This window comes from Felis catus, chromosome A1 (genome assembly GCF_018350175.1).
Source record: "Felis catus isolate Fca126 chromosome A1, F.catus_Fca126_mat1.0, whole genome shotgun sequence".
Classification (NCBI taxonomy): Eukaryota; Metazoa; Chordata; class Mammalia; order Carnivora; family Felidae; genus Felis; species Felis catus.
Window position 1 is genome coordinate 180,708,439 of NC_058368.1, and position 18,153 is coordinate 180,726,591.

General features: G+C 41.7%; 1 protein-coding gene across 17 annotated transcripts in view; it reads right to left on the reverse strand.

The window, feature by feature from the left end:
• The window catches only part of TENM2 (teneurin transmembrane protein 2), a 2,391,334-nt gene that overhangs the window by 192,972 nt on the left and 2,180,209 nt on the right, over positions 1 to 18,153 (reverse strand). For all 17 annotated transcript variants that reach the window (XM_045040340.1, XM_045040320.1, XM_045040321.1 and 14 more), the window contains one exon: positions 13,743 to 13,948. In XM_045040340.1, the coding sequence (XP_044896275.1) occupies positions 13,743 to 13,948 (206 nt within the window). The remainder of the gene's footprint in view (positions 1 to 13,742; positions 13,949 to 18,153) is intronic.

Sequence of the window (18,153 nt, forward strand, 5' to 3'; positions counted from 1 at the left end):
AGCCACCGATACCACAACAACATGGTGAATCTTACAGACATGATGCTGAGTAAAAGAGGCCAGACACAAAAGGACGCAGGGTTCCCTGTTTATGAAACTCGAGAGAAGACAAACCTCATCTCTAGAAAGCAGATCAGTAGTGGGTTGGGATGAGGTAGGCATGTGGCACAGGAGGCTTTCGAGCAGTGGCAATATTCTATATCATGAGTGTAATGGTGCTTACACAAACACATACAGTTTTTACGTTTTGAGAATCAAACTTAAAATGTGTGCACTTAGAATGTGTGCATTGAGGGGCGCCTGGGTGGTTCAGTCGGTTAAGCGTCCAACTTTGGCTCAGGTCATGATCTTGCGGTTTGTGAGTTCGAGCCCCGTGTTGGGCTCTGCTGACAGCTCAGAGCCTGGAGCCTGCTTTGGATTCCGTGTCTCGCTCTCTCTCTGCCCCTCCCCTGCTCATGCTCTGTCTCTCTCTGTCTCAAAAATAAATAAAACATTAAAAAATTGTTTAAATGTGTGCATTGGGTGGCTTGTAAACTATACCTAAATTAAGTTGATGTGAGACAAAGATAGCAGAGTATGTGATAAAGTGTAAAGGAGGATCCAGTTTTAGACTCCCTTGTTAGGAAAGGGCTGAGGGCATGGTGTTTGGGCAGAGACCTGACAAAAGTAAGGAAGGAGCCAAGTTATTACGTTGGGGAGGGACATTCCAGAGAGAGGGAATAACCAATGCAAATGCTCTGAGACAGTGAGTTTGGCGTGACAGGGGGAGAGCAGGAGGGCCAGGGTGGTGGGGTGGAGGGAGTAAGGAGGAGATGGCTGGTTAGCCAGCCTGTAGAAGGGTGGTCAGTGACATGCCATCAGACATTTACTGAGCCCCTACTATGGACAAGCATTGCTGTGAGCACTGCAGACCTAATGGGCAACCTCATAGGGCTGACATTCCGGAACAACTTCAGATTTTCCTTTTAGCAGTGATGGGAGGCCAGTGGGAGATTTGCAGAGACTGAGTGCTCTGACAAATGGTTATAAAAGATGAGACCAGAGCCTTCTTTGTAATAAGAAGCGAGCTTCTTTCCTGGTGTGTTCATCGTGCCTGGTTCCTAGGAGGGCCCTTTGGGCTTGGCAGTGGCTTTGCTGGTTTGCTGGCTGAAGATAAGCAGATTATGGGTTCTGTCAATTCTCCCTGAGGTCCCCCCCCCCCCGCCCCCCGGCACCATATATCAAGCCTAAAATTGTGGTTTTCAAGTTTCAAAGGAGTATGTTTTGAATGTCTCTGAATGGGGTGGTGGTATAGGGGGGATGAAAAATGAATAAAAATAGATTCGTTACCACTACTAAAGGGTGAGTTAGCACTCTCACAACCACTCTGGTGAGCATCTCAGCCAGCCTTCTCCTGTAGCTGTTTCAGAGTGGGATTCCCAAGGGAAACAGGGGTAAACCTTAAACAATGAAGCCAGGGCAAGGCAGGGATAATGCACTCCCTGCTGGGTGACCCTTCCTGTGAATTCTTGGAGGGGTCTTAATGCCAGTGCCCACTAGCCACACAAGGGCAGAGCCAGCTCTGCCTTGTCCATTGCTGCAGCACCTGACACATGGCATAGAGTAGGTACTCAGTTAATGTGGGTGGAATCCAATATTATCACGTGCCTTTGGCAAAAATGGTGGCTCTATCTTAAGGCAGGATCTCCCTGGGAGATTGTTAGCCCTTTCATATGAAATTTTTGAGAGTAGGGAGAAACAGTTAAAAATTCTAAGTCCTAATCTCCTATTCTCAAGACCTTGCCTCAGTACATAAGAGTGTGTGTGACTCAGAGCTTTGTGATGTGTGGACACTTTTTCCTTTGATTTAACATGTGCTCCTAGCTGGGGCTGTGTACATAGCTGTAAATGTGCAACAACTCAACACGGGGTCACAGCCTCTAAACCTCCAAAGGGGCCATCTTCCTCGGTGGCTCCTGGTCTTTTAAGAGCCAGCACTGAGAAGAAAAGCTATGCAATCGTTGGTGAGTGATGGCTCAAGAAAAGCACAGCTTCTAAAGTGAGGACAATCGTCATGTGAAGCTTCAACACAGTGCCCATAACAAGGGGTATCTTCACTGCCCTCTGCTTGAAAAGATCTTTCCTCTTTCTTTATCTGCTTAACTTGCCTTCTGAGACTCAGCTTGTGGAACATTTCCTCCAGGAAGCTGTCCTAAAATCCCACACAGGTTACAAGTGGTGGACTATTTTTATGATCTTGAACCTCCTATACCCAACTCTTTAATAAAAATCACAGCTAACATTTGATTAGTTTATTATACAAAGGGCAAGAACAAACTCTGTAAATGATATATGGCAGCAGCTTCAGGAAACATACAAGAGAGTAGTGTTAGCAGGAGTCATGCCGTCCACCTCTCCCATCCCACAGAGAGCTGTGCTTAGACTGGACATGGCTGGAGGCAGTGGGCATTGGGCGCCAGGGGAGGGATCCCAATCCCCTGCCACCTCACATGTTTACAAAATGATTGAGAGGGGACAGAAATCACTTGGCTGAGGTGGAAGAACCAGATCTTTGCAACCTGGATTAGTGGCTTGAGGAGGACCAACTACAACTCACTGTGTGTGCCCGTGCTGGTTTCTGCCAGAGGCCTCACCATTCTTCCTGTAGAGACTGCTGGTTGCTAAGTTACCTGTGAGTGAGCTGTAAGAGTTGTAGACCAGTCAGATTGATTGATTGATTGATCTCTGCAGGGTGCTTACTATTTGCTAGGCATTATCTCATTTATTCTCACAACCACCTGATGAAGCATAGTCCTCATTTCACAGATGATGAAACTGAATCCAGAGACAGTTGGCCATAAACATTCAGCTACTACATAGCAGAGATAAGATTCCAACCCAGAGCAGGCCAATTCTCAGTTCTTGTTTTCTGCCCCGTCTGCACCTCATGGCCCTCCCTACATGATGCTGCCATTGTTGCTTAACTCGTTAGGTCTCCATCTCCTTAATGTTGGGCAAATACCTTTCATCTCTGTATCCCCAACACAGATCACAGACCTTTGGTGAACATTTGTTGAATGCATAGATGAATTGATTTCACACTTTCTTCCCACAAGCTCATGCTCTCTCATCATGCTGCCTTTTGATCCAACCCTGGAGAAGGGTGGAAGGTATTTCTCTGAAGACCAAGTGAGCCACAGTGTAGAGGTCAAGTTCAATGAAACTGATGAACATCTCAAGGCTATTCCAAGATGCACAAAGTCTCTACCATGAGGCCAGGAAAATGGAGGTTTTAGCTCTCAGTGCCTTGCTGACGTTGAGTTCCTATTTACTACACATTCTTATCTAATTGTCTTTAGCCTATGGCTTATCAAAAATGTCACATTTGGCTCCTCGCCCTCCCAAGATCAATAGGAGGATCTTCTAGGGGCTGGTTGTGAAAATAAATCAAATATATCTCTGAAGAGAGGGAGTGAACTGGGAACATGTCCAGTCACAAAATGGCTTCCCAAGCACTAAAGAGGAACAGAATCACAGGCACTGGCTAGCTTCTCTCAGGGCATGGTCTCAATCTTTCATCAGGCAGCAGCGTGACCTTGGGCAAGTTACTTCAGCTCTCTGAATCTCCACTCTCCGATCCCTAAGCCAACGATAGTAAAAGCACCTACCTCTGAAGGCCATTAAGGAGTCGGGCCAGGCTCATGGTAAGCAATCAATGTCAGCTATTCTCCTGGCTATTATTATTGTTATAAAAGTTTGACATATTGTAAATCCTTTGTGCCAGCAATTCCACTCTTAAGAATTCATCTTAAGGAAATTATTAAAAAAATACACGAACATAAACCTGCAAAGATGTTTACTGTGGTAGGATTATAATGTTGAAAGAGGGAGATTGATTAAAAAAATTTAATCTTTAGAATGGACTACTTTTGAAGCATTTAAAATGAGTTTATGGAAGAATATTTAGATTTAGGAAGATGTTTCCTACCTTTCTTTATGCAAAGAATCAAGGCAAAAACTATGTGCGGTATAATCCTATATTTGTAAGAATGGTTGCTATATGTGAACAGAAAACTGTCTGGAAAATATACCAAAAAATGTTAATGTTTTCTATTTTTCCTAGCATCATCATATATTGCTTTTATAATGAGAAAAACACAAATAAAGATTATCTTTTTAAAAAATTGAAATTTGTTTTGTTTGTTTGGGGACTTGTGTTATAGAGGCTTTGGAAAAACATGATAATAGTAACTTATATCATTTCTGTACACAGACACAGTTCTAAGTGCCTTATAACGATTGCCTCACTTAAATCTCACAACGATGCTACGAATGTATAATACTATTATCTCCATTTTACAGCTGAGGTAATGCAGGCACAGAGAGGTTGAGTGACGTGTCCAAGGTCACACAGCTTTGAAGTACTAGAGTTTGAAATTCATGACCAGGCAGTCTGGACTGGTCCATACTTTTCTGCCCATGTCTTTCTGTGTTGGGAACAGCAGCATTAGGCACACCACAGAGTATTTATTTAAGCTTTATTTTTGTGTATTTATATATTTAAAAAAATTATATTTAAATCTCCACACTGACTTGACACATGCAACAGGGTGTATTATTGGAGGATATTTGGAATTAATGAAAGGCCACTTAAAATGAATGTCCTTAACAAATGGGAAAATGATTAGACCTTTATCTTGAAGAATGAAACTCTAATTATGAACACCTTCTTTTTCTCCCAGACTTAGGGTAATTCAGGTGATATTAGCAACTATGCTCTAATTGTTAGAACACACACAAAAAATGTGATGGCAAACATTTCATTGTCTCTCAGCCTCATTGATTGCAAAACACATCCTGGTTTCAGAGATGTCAAAGATGACCATTATGTGCATCTCCGAATCGATGGAGTACTCGAGAACAATACAGCATCACTTTGGCTTGACTGGTGTAACACAATCAAAAGGGATCTTTCGGTAAACATACTGGACGTCTTTGTCAAATGTCCTAGGACCTCTCTTTATGTTATTATAATCGTCTTCTTGAAGTGCTGATTCTGTCACCTTGTTACTTCTCGCTGCTGCATATTTAGCTATTTTACCTCAGCCAGATCCACGTTTACCAAGGCTTCCCCAGCAATTTAGAGCAGACCTCTGGCACCACTCTCACGGACCTAGTGAGATTCCCGTTCGGGGCATGAGTTGTAGTTTTATTCTGTCGGGGCTTGCGTTGTGCTCTGTGCAGGCTGCTCCCACCAGAGGGGAGAAAAAAGAAAGGTCTGACGGCTGTACCCTGTATGTACCAGCGCTGCAGCTCTGAACTCTTCCTCAGTTGTTTCACGTGTAAAGTGGTGGTAGGCTCCTAATACTGCCTACCTCACTGTGTTGTTGGGAGGATAAAATAATTCATGGGGAACAGTCCCCGGCACAGTGAGCCCCCAACAAATGCTTTCTATTATTACCTTAACTAGTTTTAAATGGAGACGGAGCTCTGAGTGGAGAACGTTTTTGTAAGTGATCAGGTGATGAATGAATATTTTTGTCTTGTAACAACTTTTGCTTTCCTATGAAACATCCTTAACCTGAAAGAGGCTTCAACAAACATTTTAGAAGCCATTAATTTTTTGTGAAGATGTTGGAATAAAGCTTTCCTTACTATCTCTGACCATAGACTTGAACTTTTCCAGCTCTCATCTATTAGGAAGCTTATTTATCTACACGTGGCTTTCTTTGAAAGCACACTGGTGTGCTGTGTGTTTGCTCAGATAAAGTTGTATGAGCAGCTGTACTGGTGGTTCCTGTTCTACCAAATGCCCGACAGAGAAGAAATGCAAGTTTGTGCTAGAAGCTGAAACCAGAGGAGCAATTTCCAAAGAACATGTAACATGTCCCATAAAGGTGAGATAGAGATAGAGACAGAGGTAGAAATGGAGACATATTTAGTGAAGAGAGTTTCAAAGCTTATTTTAAGTTTAGGGTCCAACCTCTCTCTTTCTGTATTTAAGGCAAGGGATGTGAGTAGTTGTTAGATATCTTAAGCGAGTTAGCCTTGAAACTATGATTTCCTATTGTGCCTCTTTCGAGCTTGTGGATCAATTTAACTGAAGAGTATTCAGGGGCTGTGAGGGAAGTGATGAAAGAAAATACTGTTGTATATATATATTCATTGTGATTTTTCTCAAAACAGTGCAAACAAAACAAAGCATGTGAATGAATTGAATCTTGAGAGTGACATAAGATTAAAGTCACCATCTATAGCTTTCTAATGCTTGTTTTACTCAAAATAGACTCATGCTTGTCATGGATGCACTTTTCTTAAAGAGAAAGACATTACAACAATTAAGAAAAGTATAAAAAATATGGTAACAAATACTCATACTTGAACCAAAGGAATAAATATTAACTTTTTGTCATATTTATTTCCAATCTTTGTGTGTGTGTGCTGGAGATGGGGAGGGAGTTTGCTTTATTGTTAATATTTTATTATGGATAAAAGCAAGGGCTTTTTGAACCTAATTCTCAGTCCTGTTCTCCTCACCTACTCCTAGAGATGAACACCCTCAGGAGTTTATTCTCTCTCCCTGTATCTCTATCTATGTGGCTATATATAGAGAGTTTTTCTCTGTATTATGCATATAATAAACATACATATACTGAGATTAACATAGTAAATATGGATTTGAACTATACACTATATTTATGCTAATAAAACCATCCAAACTTTTATCTATTTTATCCATGGGGTTCTATATCTGATTGCACTAGAAGATAAAGGTCCTTGCTTAGAAAATTTGCAAACTCCTGAATTATAGCCCCTCTGAGAGTCTATGCAGTCTGAATATGTGATGTAGTCCTGCCCCCTCTTATTCATCTCTGTCTTCCCAGTTTCTTTCTCCCCAAGTTCCACGTTCTCAAGCATTACCCTTCTTGAAAAACATCCACAGCCTCCTCCCATGCAGCCCTCTCAACACCAGCTCTCATATAGAACTCATGCATCCCTGGAGATTTCTCCTTAGCTCTGCTTGGTAGCTGCCCAGGGGGGTACCCACTCATTTAAGTGGCAGTTTTGGTTCCTGTTAGGATACACCAGACAATCACAAGAGATCTCCTGAGAAAGACATTTTCAAAAGCACTTTTAATCCAATACAGAAGAAACCAAGTCTCTCTTGGTTTCACAAAACCTTTCTCCATATCTCAGATTTTTTGGGAAAAGAAGAGTCTGAAAAACACACCTGTAAAAATACGCCTCCATCCAAAATGAAGTTAAATCACTATGTGATGTGCTTTGCAAACTGACAGTCAAACCCTGATATTCCCTCCGCATGAAGCTCACAGCTCCACAGGAAGGGGTAAAATCCAGGGAGATCCCATCTGACTGGTTAGTGGGCACTGAGAGGGTGCAGAGATGGCAGCAGGCTGAAAGAAGCAGTGTGTTCAGAGCACTCAGTGTTCCCATGTCCCAGGGACCTAGCCAGTCCCATCTGTAATTGAAACAGCCTGCTGTAGGGGCACCTGCATGGCTCAGACAGTTGAGCATCCGACTCTGCTCAGGTCATGATCTCACGGTTAGTGGGTTAGTGATTTCAAGCCCCATGGTGGGTTCTCTGCTGTCAGCACAGAGCCTGCTTCAGATCCTTTGTCTCCCTCTCCCTCTGTACCTCTCTGCTAGCATTCTATCTCTCTCAAATATCAAAAAGTAAACATTAAAAAAAAAACAACTATGTGCCATTTACACACAAGGGTGAGAGAGAAGGGGACACAGAAAGTGAGAGTTCACTTTTAAAAAAGGCTCTGAATCAGGTGCACCTGGGTGGCTCAGTTGGTTAAGCATTCGACTCCTGATTTTGGCTCAGGTCATGGTCTCATGGTTCATGGGATGGAGCCCCACGATGGGCTCTGTGCTGACACTGTGGAGTGTGATCAGGATTCTCTCATTCTCTTTGCCCCTCCTCTGCTCCTGCTCTCTCTATTTCAAAATAAATTAAAAAAAAAAACATGTTTTTTTTAAAAGGCTCTAAATTAGAAAGGGATAAACCTGAGAGGGCAGAAGCTAACATCACTAATCAACATCTATAAATTTGCTTTAAAAAATGTCATATAGGGGAACTCTGCTGATGAAGACACATAATTCCTTAGCTCATTTTATCGTGGTCCATGCATGCTCCATCTCCCAAATTTGCATGTATTTCCTATGATCATGGGGCAATTGGTGGTGTCCTAGATACTTCTTCTTTATTGTTTATTGTGCCTTGTGGCTAGTTTACTTCTTATCCTACAGACACGTCTCAGTAAAAAGCACCAGGGGTTGACAATGTCTACTTCTATCTCAGTGCCATACAATCCCTAGTATCTCCCTCTAAGAAATCTGCTGGAGCTGCAAGCCCACCCTCTGCTTCCAAGTTCCATCTGGAAGTCACTGGGCTCATGGCTCCATCAGTCTGAGTGATGAAACAGACATTTTTAATATTTGCTAAACAGGACTGTGAAGAAGGTGAGTCTCAGCAGGGCTCCCAAGCGGTAAGTGCATCTTGTTGTCTCAGGTTAATCATGTACCTCATTTGCCGATTATTGACTTGTTCTCACAAAGGATTTTACTTGGCTTGACATATCAGTAGCAATCAGTGATAAACTGTCAAGCAAACTTGCTCACTGCCTTAACCACCAAAGACCCTGACTTGCAGTAACAGCCTTAAAATTTCCTTTGATGTCGAGCACTGTAGCCAGGTCAGATTATTATTATTTCTTTAAGTCTGATCGGTATCCTTCCTAGAACTGGGGTTGAGCAAATCTGACAGTTTGTAGGGTTTCAAATACCTGGAAAGATGCACTAGGCTTCCTCACTCACCTTCCCCGTAAGAATTCAAATTGGTCGGTTGAGAATGGCTTATATCGACTTTGTTTTGTTTTGTTTTTGTCTTGGTCTTAAAAAATGCAAAGGAGAGTGTCAAAATGTTGCATTTCAAAGACAATAGCTACCTTTCAAATGGACAAAGATTAAACAACAGTAGCATTCAGTTTATGTAACGGTTCAGGTAAATAAAATGGGCACACTGCTGCTGGTAGGTAGGAATATATGGAGAGTAACTGGTGTAAACCTACAGAAGGACAATTTAGCAATCCATATTAATTCTGTAAGGGTTTACTTTCAGGGAAAGAATTAAGGGTGTACACAAACACTAGCCACAAGGACAGGTATCCCAACATTTTATTGCAAGTCGCTAGGGCTTTTCGTTGATTTATCTAGTGCTCCACTTCTCAGGGTCAACACCAGATTGCACTTCCTGCTCCACTGAAGTTAGGATAGGACTCGCTTTGGTCCATAAGACAAGGGGAATATCCAAGCAGTCCAAGATGCTCTACCTTCCTTCACTACAGGGAACTAGTAAAGCCTGGATAGGGGAAGTTCCACGGGTCTGTGTCCCTGAATGAGGCTCACCTGGCACCAAGTCTTCCTTCATCCATGTGAACGTGTAAAGTGGGGTTTCCAACTTCAGCACTACTGGCATCCTGGGAGGGATAATTCTTTGTTTGGGGGGTGTCCTGTGCGTGTGTGACAGCATCCCTAGGCTTGACCCACTAGCTGTTAGTAGCAGCTTTGGCCCAGTGTGACAACCATAAATATCCCCCAGACATTGCTGAATGAATCTGGGTGGAGGGGAGGGCGAAATCATCCCTGGTAAACAAAAAATGCCTTCTACTATTTTAAGTCATTTAGATTCTTAGGTTGCCCCCACTCTACAACTTAGAGATTTTATTGCAGCAAAAACATATGTAAACATTTATCAAAAGGGGACTGCTTCAAATGATGGGTGTTTCTGCTCCTTTTTGTTTGTGTGTTTAGAAATTTTTTTCTGCAACGAAAACACAGTTTGTTCTTCCATAAGAAGGAAAAAACACTAGAAAATTAATTTTAAAAACTGTATTTGCATAATAACTCATCTATATACAGTGTTTGCTAGGGCCACATAGAGTTTCTTAGTACCATGAAACACTAGTATCTGGTATTTTTTTTAAATTGACGGGGCGCCTGGGTGGCTCAGTTCGGTTAAGCGTCTGACTTCAGCTCAGGTCACGATCTCGCGGTCCGTGAGTTCGAGCCCCGCATCAGGCTCTGTGCTGACAGCTCAGAGCCTGGAGCCTGTTTCAGATTCTGTGTCTCCCTCTCTCTCTGACCCTCCCCCGTTCATGCTCTGTCTCTCTCTGTCTCAAAAATAAATAAAAACGTTAAAAAAAATTTAAATTGTGCTTTAGTTTACAGCGTGTTTTCCCATTCTACGTTTGTGGTGGTGGTATAATTACAACAACGTTGTGAGCCAGGTAAGGTAGGTAGACAAAGAAATGGAGGATAAAAGAGGTTAGGGGACAAGGCTTAGGTCTCCTGGTTAATATGTAGCAGGGCTTCCATTCCGAGTTCTCCAATTCCAGGACTTTCTCCCCTATGCCATGTTGCCTCTGCACCACTGTAAAAAGCCACTTTCAAAAAGTCAACTGGGACACACTCTGATTCTTGAGAAATATAAGCAGGTAAAAAAGGATTCTCTTCTGTATTTAATATCCTTGGACAAGGATACTAAACCTTGTAGACTCTTGGTCAAAGCATGATACTCAATAAAATTTAAGCATAGCTATTTCATGCAACACAGCCAATAGAATTTCATAGTCATCCCCCCCCACCACCTCCCCATATCTTTCTCTTTCTCTCTTTCCAGCTCAAATGAGTCACCTTGGCTACACTGCCAATCCCCATAGAACTTATGTTCCTTGATAGGATATGCCAATAGAAATGAGAAATTCTATAATGGTTCGAGATGTGAGTTAGTCACCTATCCCTGCAAGGAGCTAAGTACCGTCTCCTCAAGGAAATGTACCTCATCAAATGGACATGAATGCATGTAATGACAGTGACTGAATGTGAGAATGTGTAGGGAGTTGTTTTTTTTTCTCTTTTTCTTTTTTTTAAGAAGTGTCCCTATATTGTACCTGTCTTGTGCATTTCTAAGTATCTGCACTGTGTCTCGCTTACTTGACCCTGTAACACACGCTAAACTCCCAAATTGGCAGCTGGACTGAAACCCTCAGCGTACATCAGCCCATGCCTATTCATTTCCCTTCCCTTGAACTGTGATGAGGCTGTCCCTGGAGTGGAGCTATTTTGAGAGGACGACCGCTAGAACAATCACTAGCCTGGCAGGAGATGGACAGTGTGGTGTAGCCACAAAAGAAGAAAAGACATTGTCATTGAGGGTTTGAGTCCTGAATGTCAGAACAGCAGGGAAACTGGGTAGAGTATGTTTCTGCCTGCTGTCCACTATCACTCAGTTACAGAGTTACCCACTTGACTTGCCATGATCATTTGCTTTTCCATGATACTAGTTGTTCAGAGCATGCAAGGGAAGGGGGATAACAGTGCTTTGGAACAGTGTCGGGAAGAAGCGTTTTTCTCCAGCAAAGCACTTGCATCCAACTGGCTGAGAGGAAAGTTATTCTCAGCTGTGCCCAGAGGCATGTTCATATTTACTCGAATAAGGCCAATAAGCAGATTTCACCACCACTGCAAGTGGTGCTGTAGTAGAATCAGTGGAGCCTGAAGGTCAAGGAGACCACCTCACAATTTACTTAACTTCCCAGAGCATCACCCTGCTGCCTGCCAGAAGTTACAGAAATGCCACAGGGATTCCTGTCAGCCCACTTCCTCTCTTTCTCTTGATGAGAATCTCTTTGAAGAGCAGATACAATTTTTGTATCGGGAGTTCTGCTTGGTCAGGGGCTGTGTTAACTCATCCCTGAATAATCAGTGCCTCAACCAATAAATATTTTTCTGGATGGGTGGATGGATGGAGGATTTATTGATTACTACTTTACATATTGGTCCCTATAGCATGGACTGTGTATGCTAAAACAAAACAAACAGAAAACAAAAAGCCCCCAAAGCCCTCCTCTAAGGCTCTGTGATACTTTCAGGTTGTAAAGATGGGGCTGCAAATAAGTTTCATCATGAGAGCCAACACTGGTCAGTTGGTAGCAGCTGCCTTGAGGGTTCTGTGGGAGGTATCTATGCATTGAGATCACTGAGGACAAAGTGCAGCCCTCGATTAGCGATTAGCGATGTCTGCCAGGAGCCAAAGCCAAGGAAATGGTGGCCTGATGCCTTTGCATTTGCCAATGGGTTTAGAGCTCGCAATTCTTTCAATTCAATTTTCTAGATGAATACCTTTCCAACACATTTTAAAGTCATCTTTGACTGCATATAATGGGTAGTTAAGGAAGTTTTCCTTCCACTGGGGTATTTTCCTAATGTACTTCTTTATGTACTTGCCGGATTTGAAAGCAAATGAGGCGGGAAAGCCCTACGTGGTTTTTCTCAGGATATGCAATTCTTATTGGAAAAGAAAACCAAGCTAGGTGGGTGTTAATTTATCCCCAATGGTGGGTATATAATAAAATCTCTGCCAGGACAAATTAAAGGAGGGGTGAGAGAAGAGACAATGAAATTCATACTCTAATCCAGTCTCTTCATTCCCAACATGGGATAATCTGACTTTCAAAGTGCTAAGGATGTCCCAAGGAACTCAGTAGAGGGTAGAACAGAAGAACAGAAATCACAGATAAATGGCTGAATTTTGGTCAGTGTTACACAACTCTTTTTAAATTCACTGGGATGTCTCCTAGTGATATTTTAACAAACTAATACAATAACTAGAATACCTGAAAAGTGCCTGAGGATTCACCCCCAGGGCTAGCAAAGCTGACTTCTTCAGATAGGAATGTTATCTTTTTTTTTTTTGGACACACCATACAAACAACATAAACTATGCCATTTTACATTCTAGTAGTGGTTTTTTTTTTAATTTTAAAATTATTTTTTATTTAGTTTCTGAGAGAGAGTCAGAGAGCAATTTGGGGAGGGGCATAGAGAGAGAGGGGGAGACACATAATCTGAAGCAGGATCCAGGCTCCCAGCTTTAGCACAGAGCCTGACACTGAGCTCAAACACACAAACTGTGAGATTATGACCTGAGCCAAAGTTGGACACTTAACTGACTGGGCCACCCAGATGCTCCTACATTCTAGTAGTTTTTGAATGTATTCACAATGTTGTACAACTGTCACCACTAATTCCTGAGCATTTACAATATCCCTAAAAGAAACCTACCATACCTACCAGCAGTCAGTAACAATTCCCTCCTCTCTCACCCCTGGCAATCACTAATCCCCTTTCCATCTCTATGAATTTGCCTATTCTTGACAGTATAAATGGAATCATACAATATATGGGCTTTTGTATCTGGATTCTGTCACCTAACACCATACTTTTCAGACTCATCAATGTTGTAGTGTATAACAACACTTCATTCCTTGATATAGTTGCATAGTATTTCACTGTATGCATATATCACATTTTGTTTATCCATTCATCCAGTTCATGGGCATTTGGGTTGTTTCCACTTTTTGACTATTATGAATTACGCTGCTTTGAATGTTCATGTATATGTTTTTATGAGAAATAACCTTTTCAATTCTCTGTGTATATGCCTAGAAGTGGAATTACTGGGTCAGATGGTGACTGTATGTTTAACTTTTTGAAGAACTGTCAAACTGTTTTCCACAGGAGCTGCACCATTTTACATTCCTACCAGCAACATACCAATGTTCCAATTTCTCCACACCCCTGCCAACACTTGTTATTGTCCAACTTCCAACTATAGTCATCCTAGTGGGTGAGGAGTAGTAATTTTTTAAAACTCATATCAAGTATGTTCATACCTGGGCATGGGATGGTGGAAGTCCTCTTCTTATGTAAACACCGAAGAGAGCATCCTTCCCAAGGGAGATATTGAACTTTAAGAACTGGGGTTGACTGATGTGAATCTGTGATCTCCAAAACACGCCTGGTGGGACTTCTTGGGTCACCCGTCGACCAACTTCTGCTTCACCACTGTCTATGCTGCTGTTTTTCAATGACCAGGGCACTGGAAAGCAGGAATTGACATCAAGTCAGTGATATCTGTACACACTTGTTGGTTCTACATTTCTGTTTAATGGCATGCCAGGAGTTTCAAAAAAATTACGATTAAACTCATGGCAAGTTTGTCTTTAAGTATAAACTCATAACCCAGGGCATGTGAAATACCGGCACCATGCTTTCTAAACTTCTTTGATTACTATTAACTGATCAAATATAGTAAGAGCTGGAGTCTGGGAAGCACAGGTAAAGCTTCCAATAACCTCGAATATGACTGGAGTGTTAAATTATCAGCAGGGGAGAAGAGAGTGATATTAATTTGGCACCAAATCTAATTCTTGTAGCCTTTAATTATTCTTTCCAGCCACAGACAAGTCCAATATACTCTCTGACATTTTCATAAATTAAAATAGAAAGAAGCAACTGTGAACAAAAAATTAGTCCAAAGTAAATAACTGTAGAAAATAAGGACTTGATGTCAGACTGATCTAATATTGGGGGTGACTCCTTCCTTGAGTTAGCAGGAGGGATCTAAGCACACTGTGGAAATCACACCTCTGTCATGGCATCATCATAGCATCTCTGTTGCATTTGAAATCACGAATATAGAAAATATTGGTTGCCCACATTAAGCTTCCTTCAAAACTTTAGTGAAAGGAGTTCCAGAAATACCTATTTTTAAAGAGGATTTAATAGCAATGAACCTGCTAGTACCTTCTACACTTCTGAGGGTGGTTTTATTTGCAAGCACAGAATTCAGGAAAATCTGGGAGTTGCTAGTAGTCACACAAGGAAAGCAGTTAATCTCTTGGAGTCTCATTTCCCTCATCCCTTAAATGGGAACACAACCTAGATGGAACCTAGTTTTATCATGGTCATTTGTGATTTGTTCAAATGGGACTTCTGAAAGAAGTTCTGGGGGACTTTTCACTTTTCAACCCATCACTTTGATGGCCTTGTGGATTGGAAAACCTCTTCTGCCCAATGGGCAAAGGATGGGAATCAAGTTCCCTTCCGCATTCTGGAACGGATGGGTTCTTGAGAAAAGTATTTATCTATATTTGGCAACAGTCCAGCGTAAAAGATTTGGATGGTCAGGAGAGGTTGTGGGAACCACAAGCAGCTGAAGGCTGGCACAAAGTGTTAGTGAAGCTGTCTGACTTAGCAGACCTGGTCTGTCACTATTCTGGCCCCTGCATTAAGACAAGACTCATAAATGACCTTGACGCTACTTTCTCCATCTGTAAAATGGAGAGGTGAAATTTTTGGATTTCTGACGGTTTTCCATACCTAAATTATAAAAGAAAAACACAGAATGACTTGAGAGTGAGAGACTAAGAGAAAAATTACCAGGTGTACTCACAACTGCAAAGAAAAGACTCCCCCACTCCCTGTTCCACCGTTCCCAGCCAGGGCGTGCCCGGTTGTAGTCTGACATAAAGGCGGGAACCAGTCAAGTTCTGCTGAATGGTTTGAAATGAAGGTGGGAACCAATCAAGTTCTGCTGAGCGTTCAAATTTAAATGTTAACCAACAACAGCTCTGTAACCTCTAAAAAATATCCCTAACTTGTTTGTGCCTGTCTATAAAAGAAGCTGTAAGATCCTTACTCGGGGCCTCTTGGCGTCACCAGCAACGAGTGCACGGAGGACCGGGTTCGAACCTGCAATAAACGACCCTTGCCACTTGGCTTTGATTCTGGACTCTGGTGGTTTGTTTTCCGGGGGTCTCTCGAATCGCGGCATATCAAGGGTATGAAGTTATTATTTTTTTCCTTTTTATTTTTTCTTTTTAAAACAAGAGAGGGAATGATTCATTTTTATTTAGCTCAATAGGGGATCAAATAAAAAGTCAGCAAGGGCTTAAAATAAAGCAGGAGAAACAATGGTTGAGATTTTAAGAAGAAATTCTTGACCTCTAGAAAAACAAAACTAGGGAACAGGTTTCTGAGGGAAGTTTGGAAGCTCTCGTCACATAATATCGCCAAGGAAAGAAATAGATAGTAAGTCCCGAGTGGGTCAAACCTTTGGATGCAACTAGATGGTTTATTCCTCAGACATGTTTATGTGGATAATGGACATGGAATACTTCTCTGTAGGGGGAGGAATAATGCATGGTATGGAAGAAGAGAGATTCTGGGTGGAGACTGCCCTGGTTCAAATCCTACCTTTGATACTTGCTAAGTGTATCAATTCTCTATGTCTTAGTTCCCGCATCTGAATAGTTGGGATACTATTACTTATTTCATAGGGTTGTTGTGAGGATTTAATGAGTTAATCCATGCAAAGCTCTTAATTTTAGGCACAACAGAAGTCCTAAATAAAAATTAGCTACCATTACTATTATTATCAATAAGGCTCTCAGCCTAAATAGAGTGTTGTTGATTTTGCTGAAATAATGGCATGTCCAGGGGGAAATACTTGTTATCATCCATTAATCAGAAGCTCTAATTATTATAATTTGAACTAATTTGTATGTAAAAATGCTGCTTTTGGCAGACTTCTCCCCCCCCCCCCACATTAGGGTCTTTGGGGGGAAGGGATATAATAAAAAGGACCTAGTAAGGAAGAGGTGTAATAAAAAAGACCCCTGGGGAAGAATAGTTTAGGGGCCTCTGATAGAAACCAAAAATAAACCCAGCAATCACAGTGTGGCAACAAGTTAAAGACATTCATTTAAAATAAAAAAAGAATTTTAAAGAAATTATTCATCTTTAAACTTAATAAGATGGGCTTTCCTTCATGTCTGTTGGGCTTTCAGGGGTTGCTGGGTTAATGACAGGATATGAAAAAGAAGCAGGAAATCAGCACCCATGAGCCTGCTAATCTACTGTTGAAACCTAAACGGATTTTGATAATGTCAAGCCCAATGAGGATGCAAGAGATTCACAAGGGAGCCAGCTGCCAGAGAACGGTTGCTCTGGAGGAATTCAGACAAGGAGCCTCAGGGGCTTGGTTTGTACAGCAGTGGGAGCCCTGTTCTTTTACTAGACCCAACTTCAGGACACCACCTTCTGTAAATGAGCTGCTACCATCAGCGAGTACAGGCTGCCTTTTCAGTATTCACACCTCCTCCTAGGATTTCATATGCTCCCCTTCTTCATTTCCAATCCACTAAAGGAGGAAGTACATTGGGTGATGAAGTACAGGTTTTGCAGCCAGACACAGTGGGTTTAAATTCTGTCTCTGGTTCTTCCTTGCTGTGGACCTCTAGCAATTTGCTTAACCTCTCTGGGTCTCCATTCTTCTTTATAGTAACTATCTCATAGGGTGGAAGTAACAAATGGAAGTATACAAAGGGCTTTGTACAGAGCCTGGCACATAATAATAGCAAAATATATGCTAGTTAGCTTCATTTAATTAAATAAAAAAATGAAGAGCTATATGGGAAAGCACCTGGCTTTCTTTTTAGAGTATTTTCCTTTTCTAAAAATTTATCTGAGAGAGAGAGAGAGAGAGAGAGAGAGAGAGAGAAGAGAGACAGAGAGAGACAGAGAGAGAGAATGAATGAATGAATGTGTATGCATGTGAGCAGAGTATCTTATGGGAAGGGGCAGGGAGAGAGGGAGAGAGAATCCTAAGCAGGTCGTCCTGGAGCCTGTTGCAGGGCTCGATCTCAGAACTGTGAGATCATGACCTGAACCCAAATCAAGAGTCAGACAGTAAACCAACTGAATGCCTAGGGGCCCCTAGAGTAAAAGATTATCTAAAAGAAAAAGAAAAAAAAAAAACCATTGCATGGATATGTGATACATATGTTTATGTATATGTGTATATCTATGTTTATATATTTGTATATCTACCAATCAAGAGACAGTGTCTAATTCTTCTGGAATAGACTTAACTATGGGAACATGTGTAAAATTGTTGGTTGGGATCTGTTCCCACTACTGATTTTTGGTGGGACTTTCCAGAGCTGGTATGATTACTTTACTGATAAACCTGTTTTATTGAGCAGCCCTGAAATGAAGGTCCAGGTCAGCTGCACCTTCACACTGATGCTGTCTTTTCCTTTACACCCAGCCTTCACTCCTACCATCAAATAAGTAGACTCTTTCTCCAAGTGTTCATAGCATTTACACTTAAGTCTACTGCAGGGTCCAGCACCTGTTGTTAGGTCCTATAATTGATTTTGCTTGCCTTCATAAGTCTCTCATATTAGACACTGCACTCCCTGAGGTCAGATAGAGGTGCAAATGCATCTTTGGGTTCTA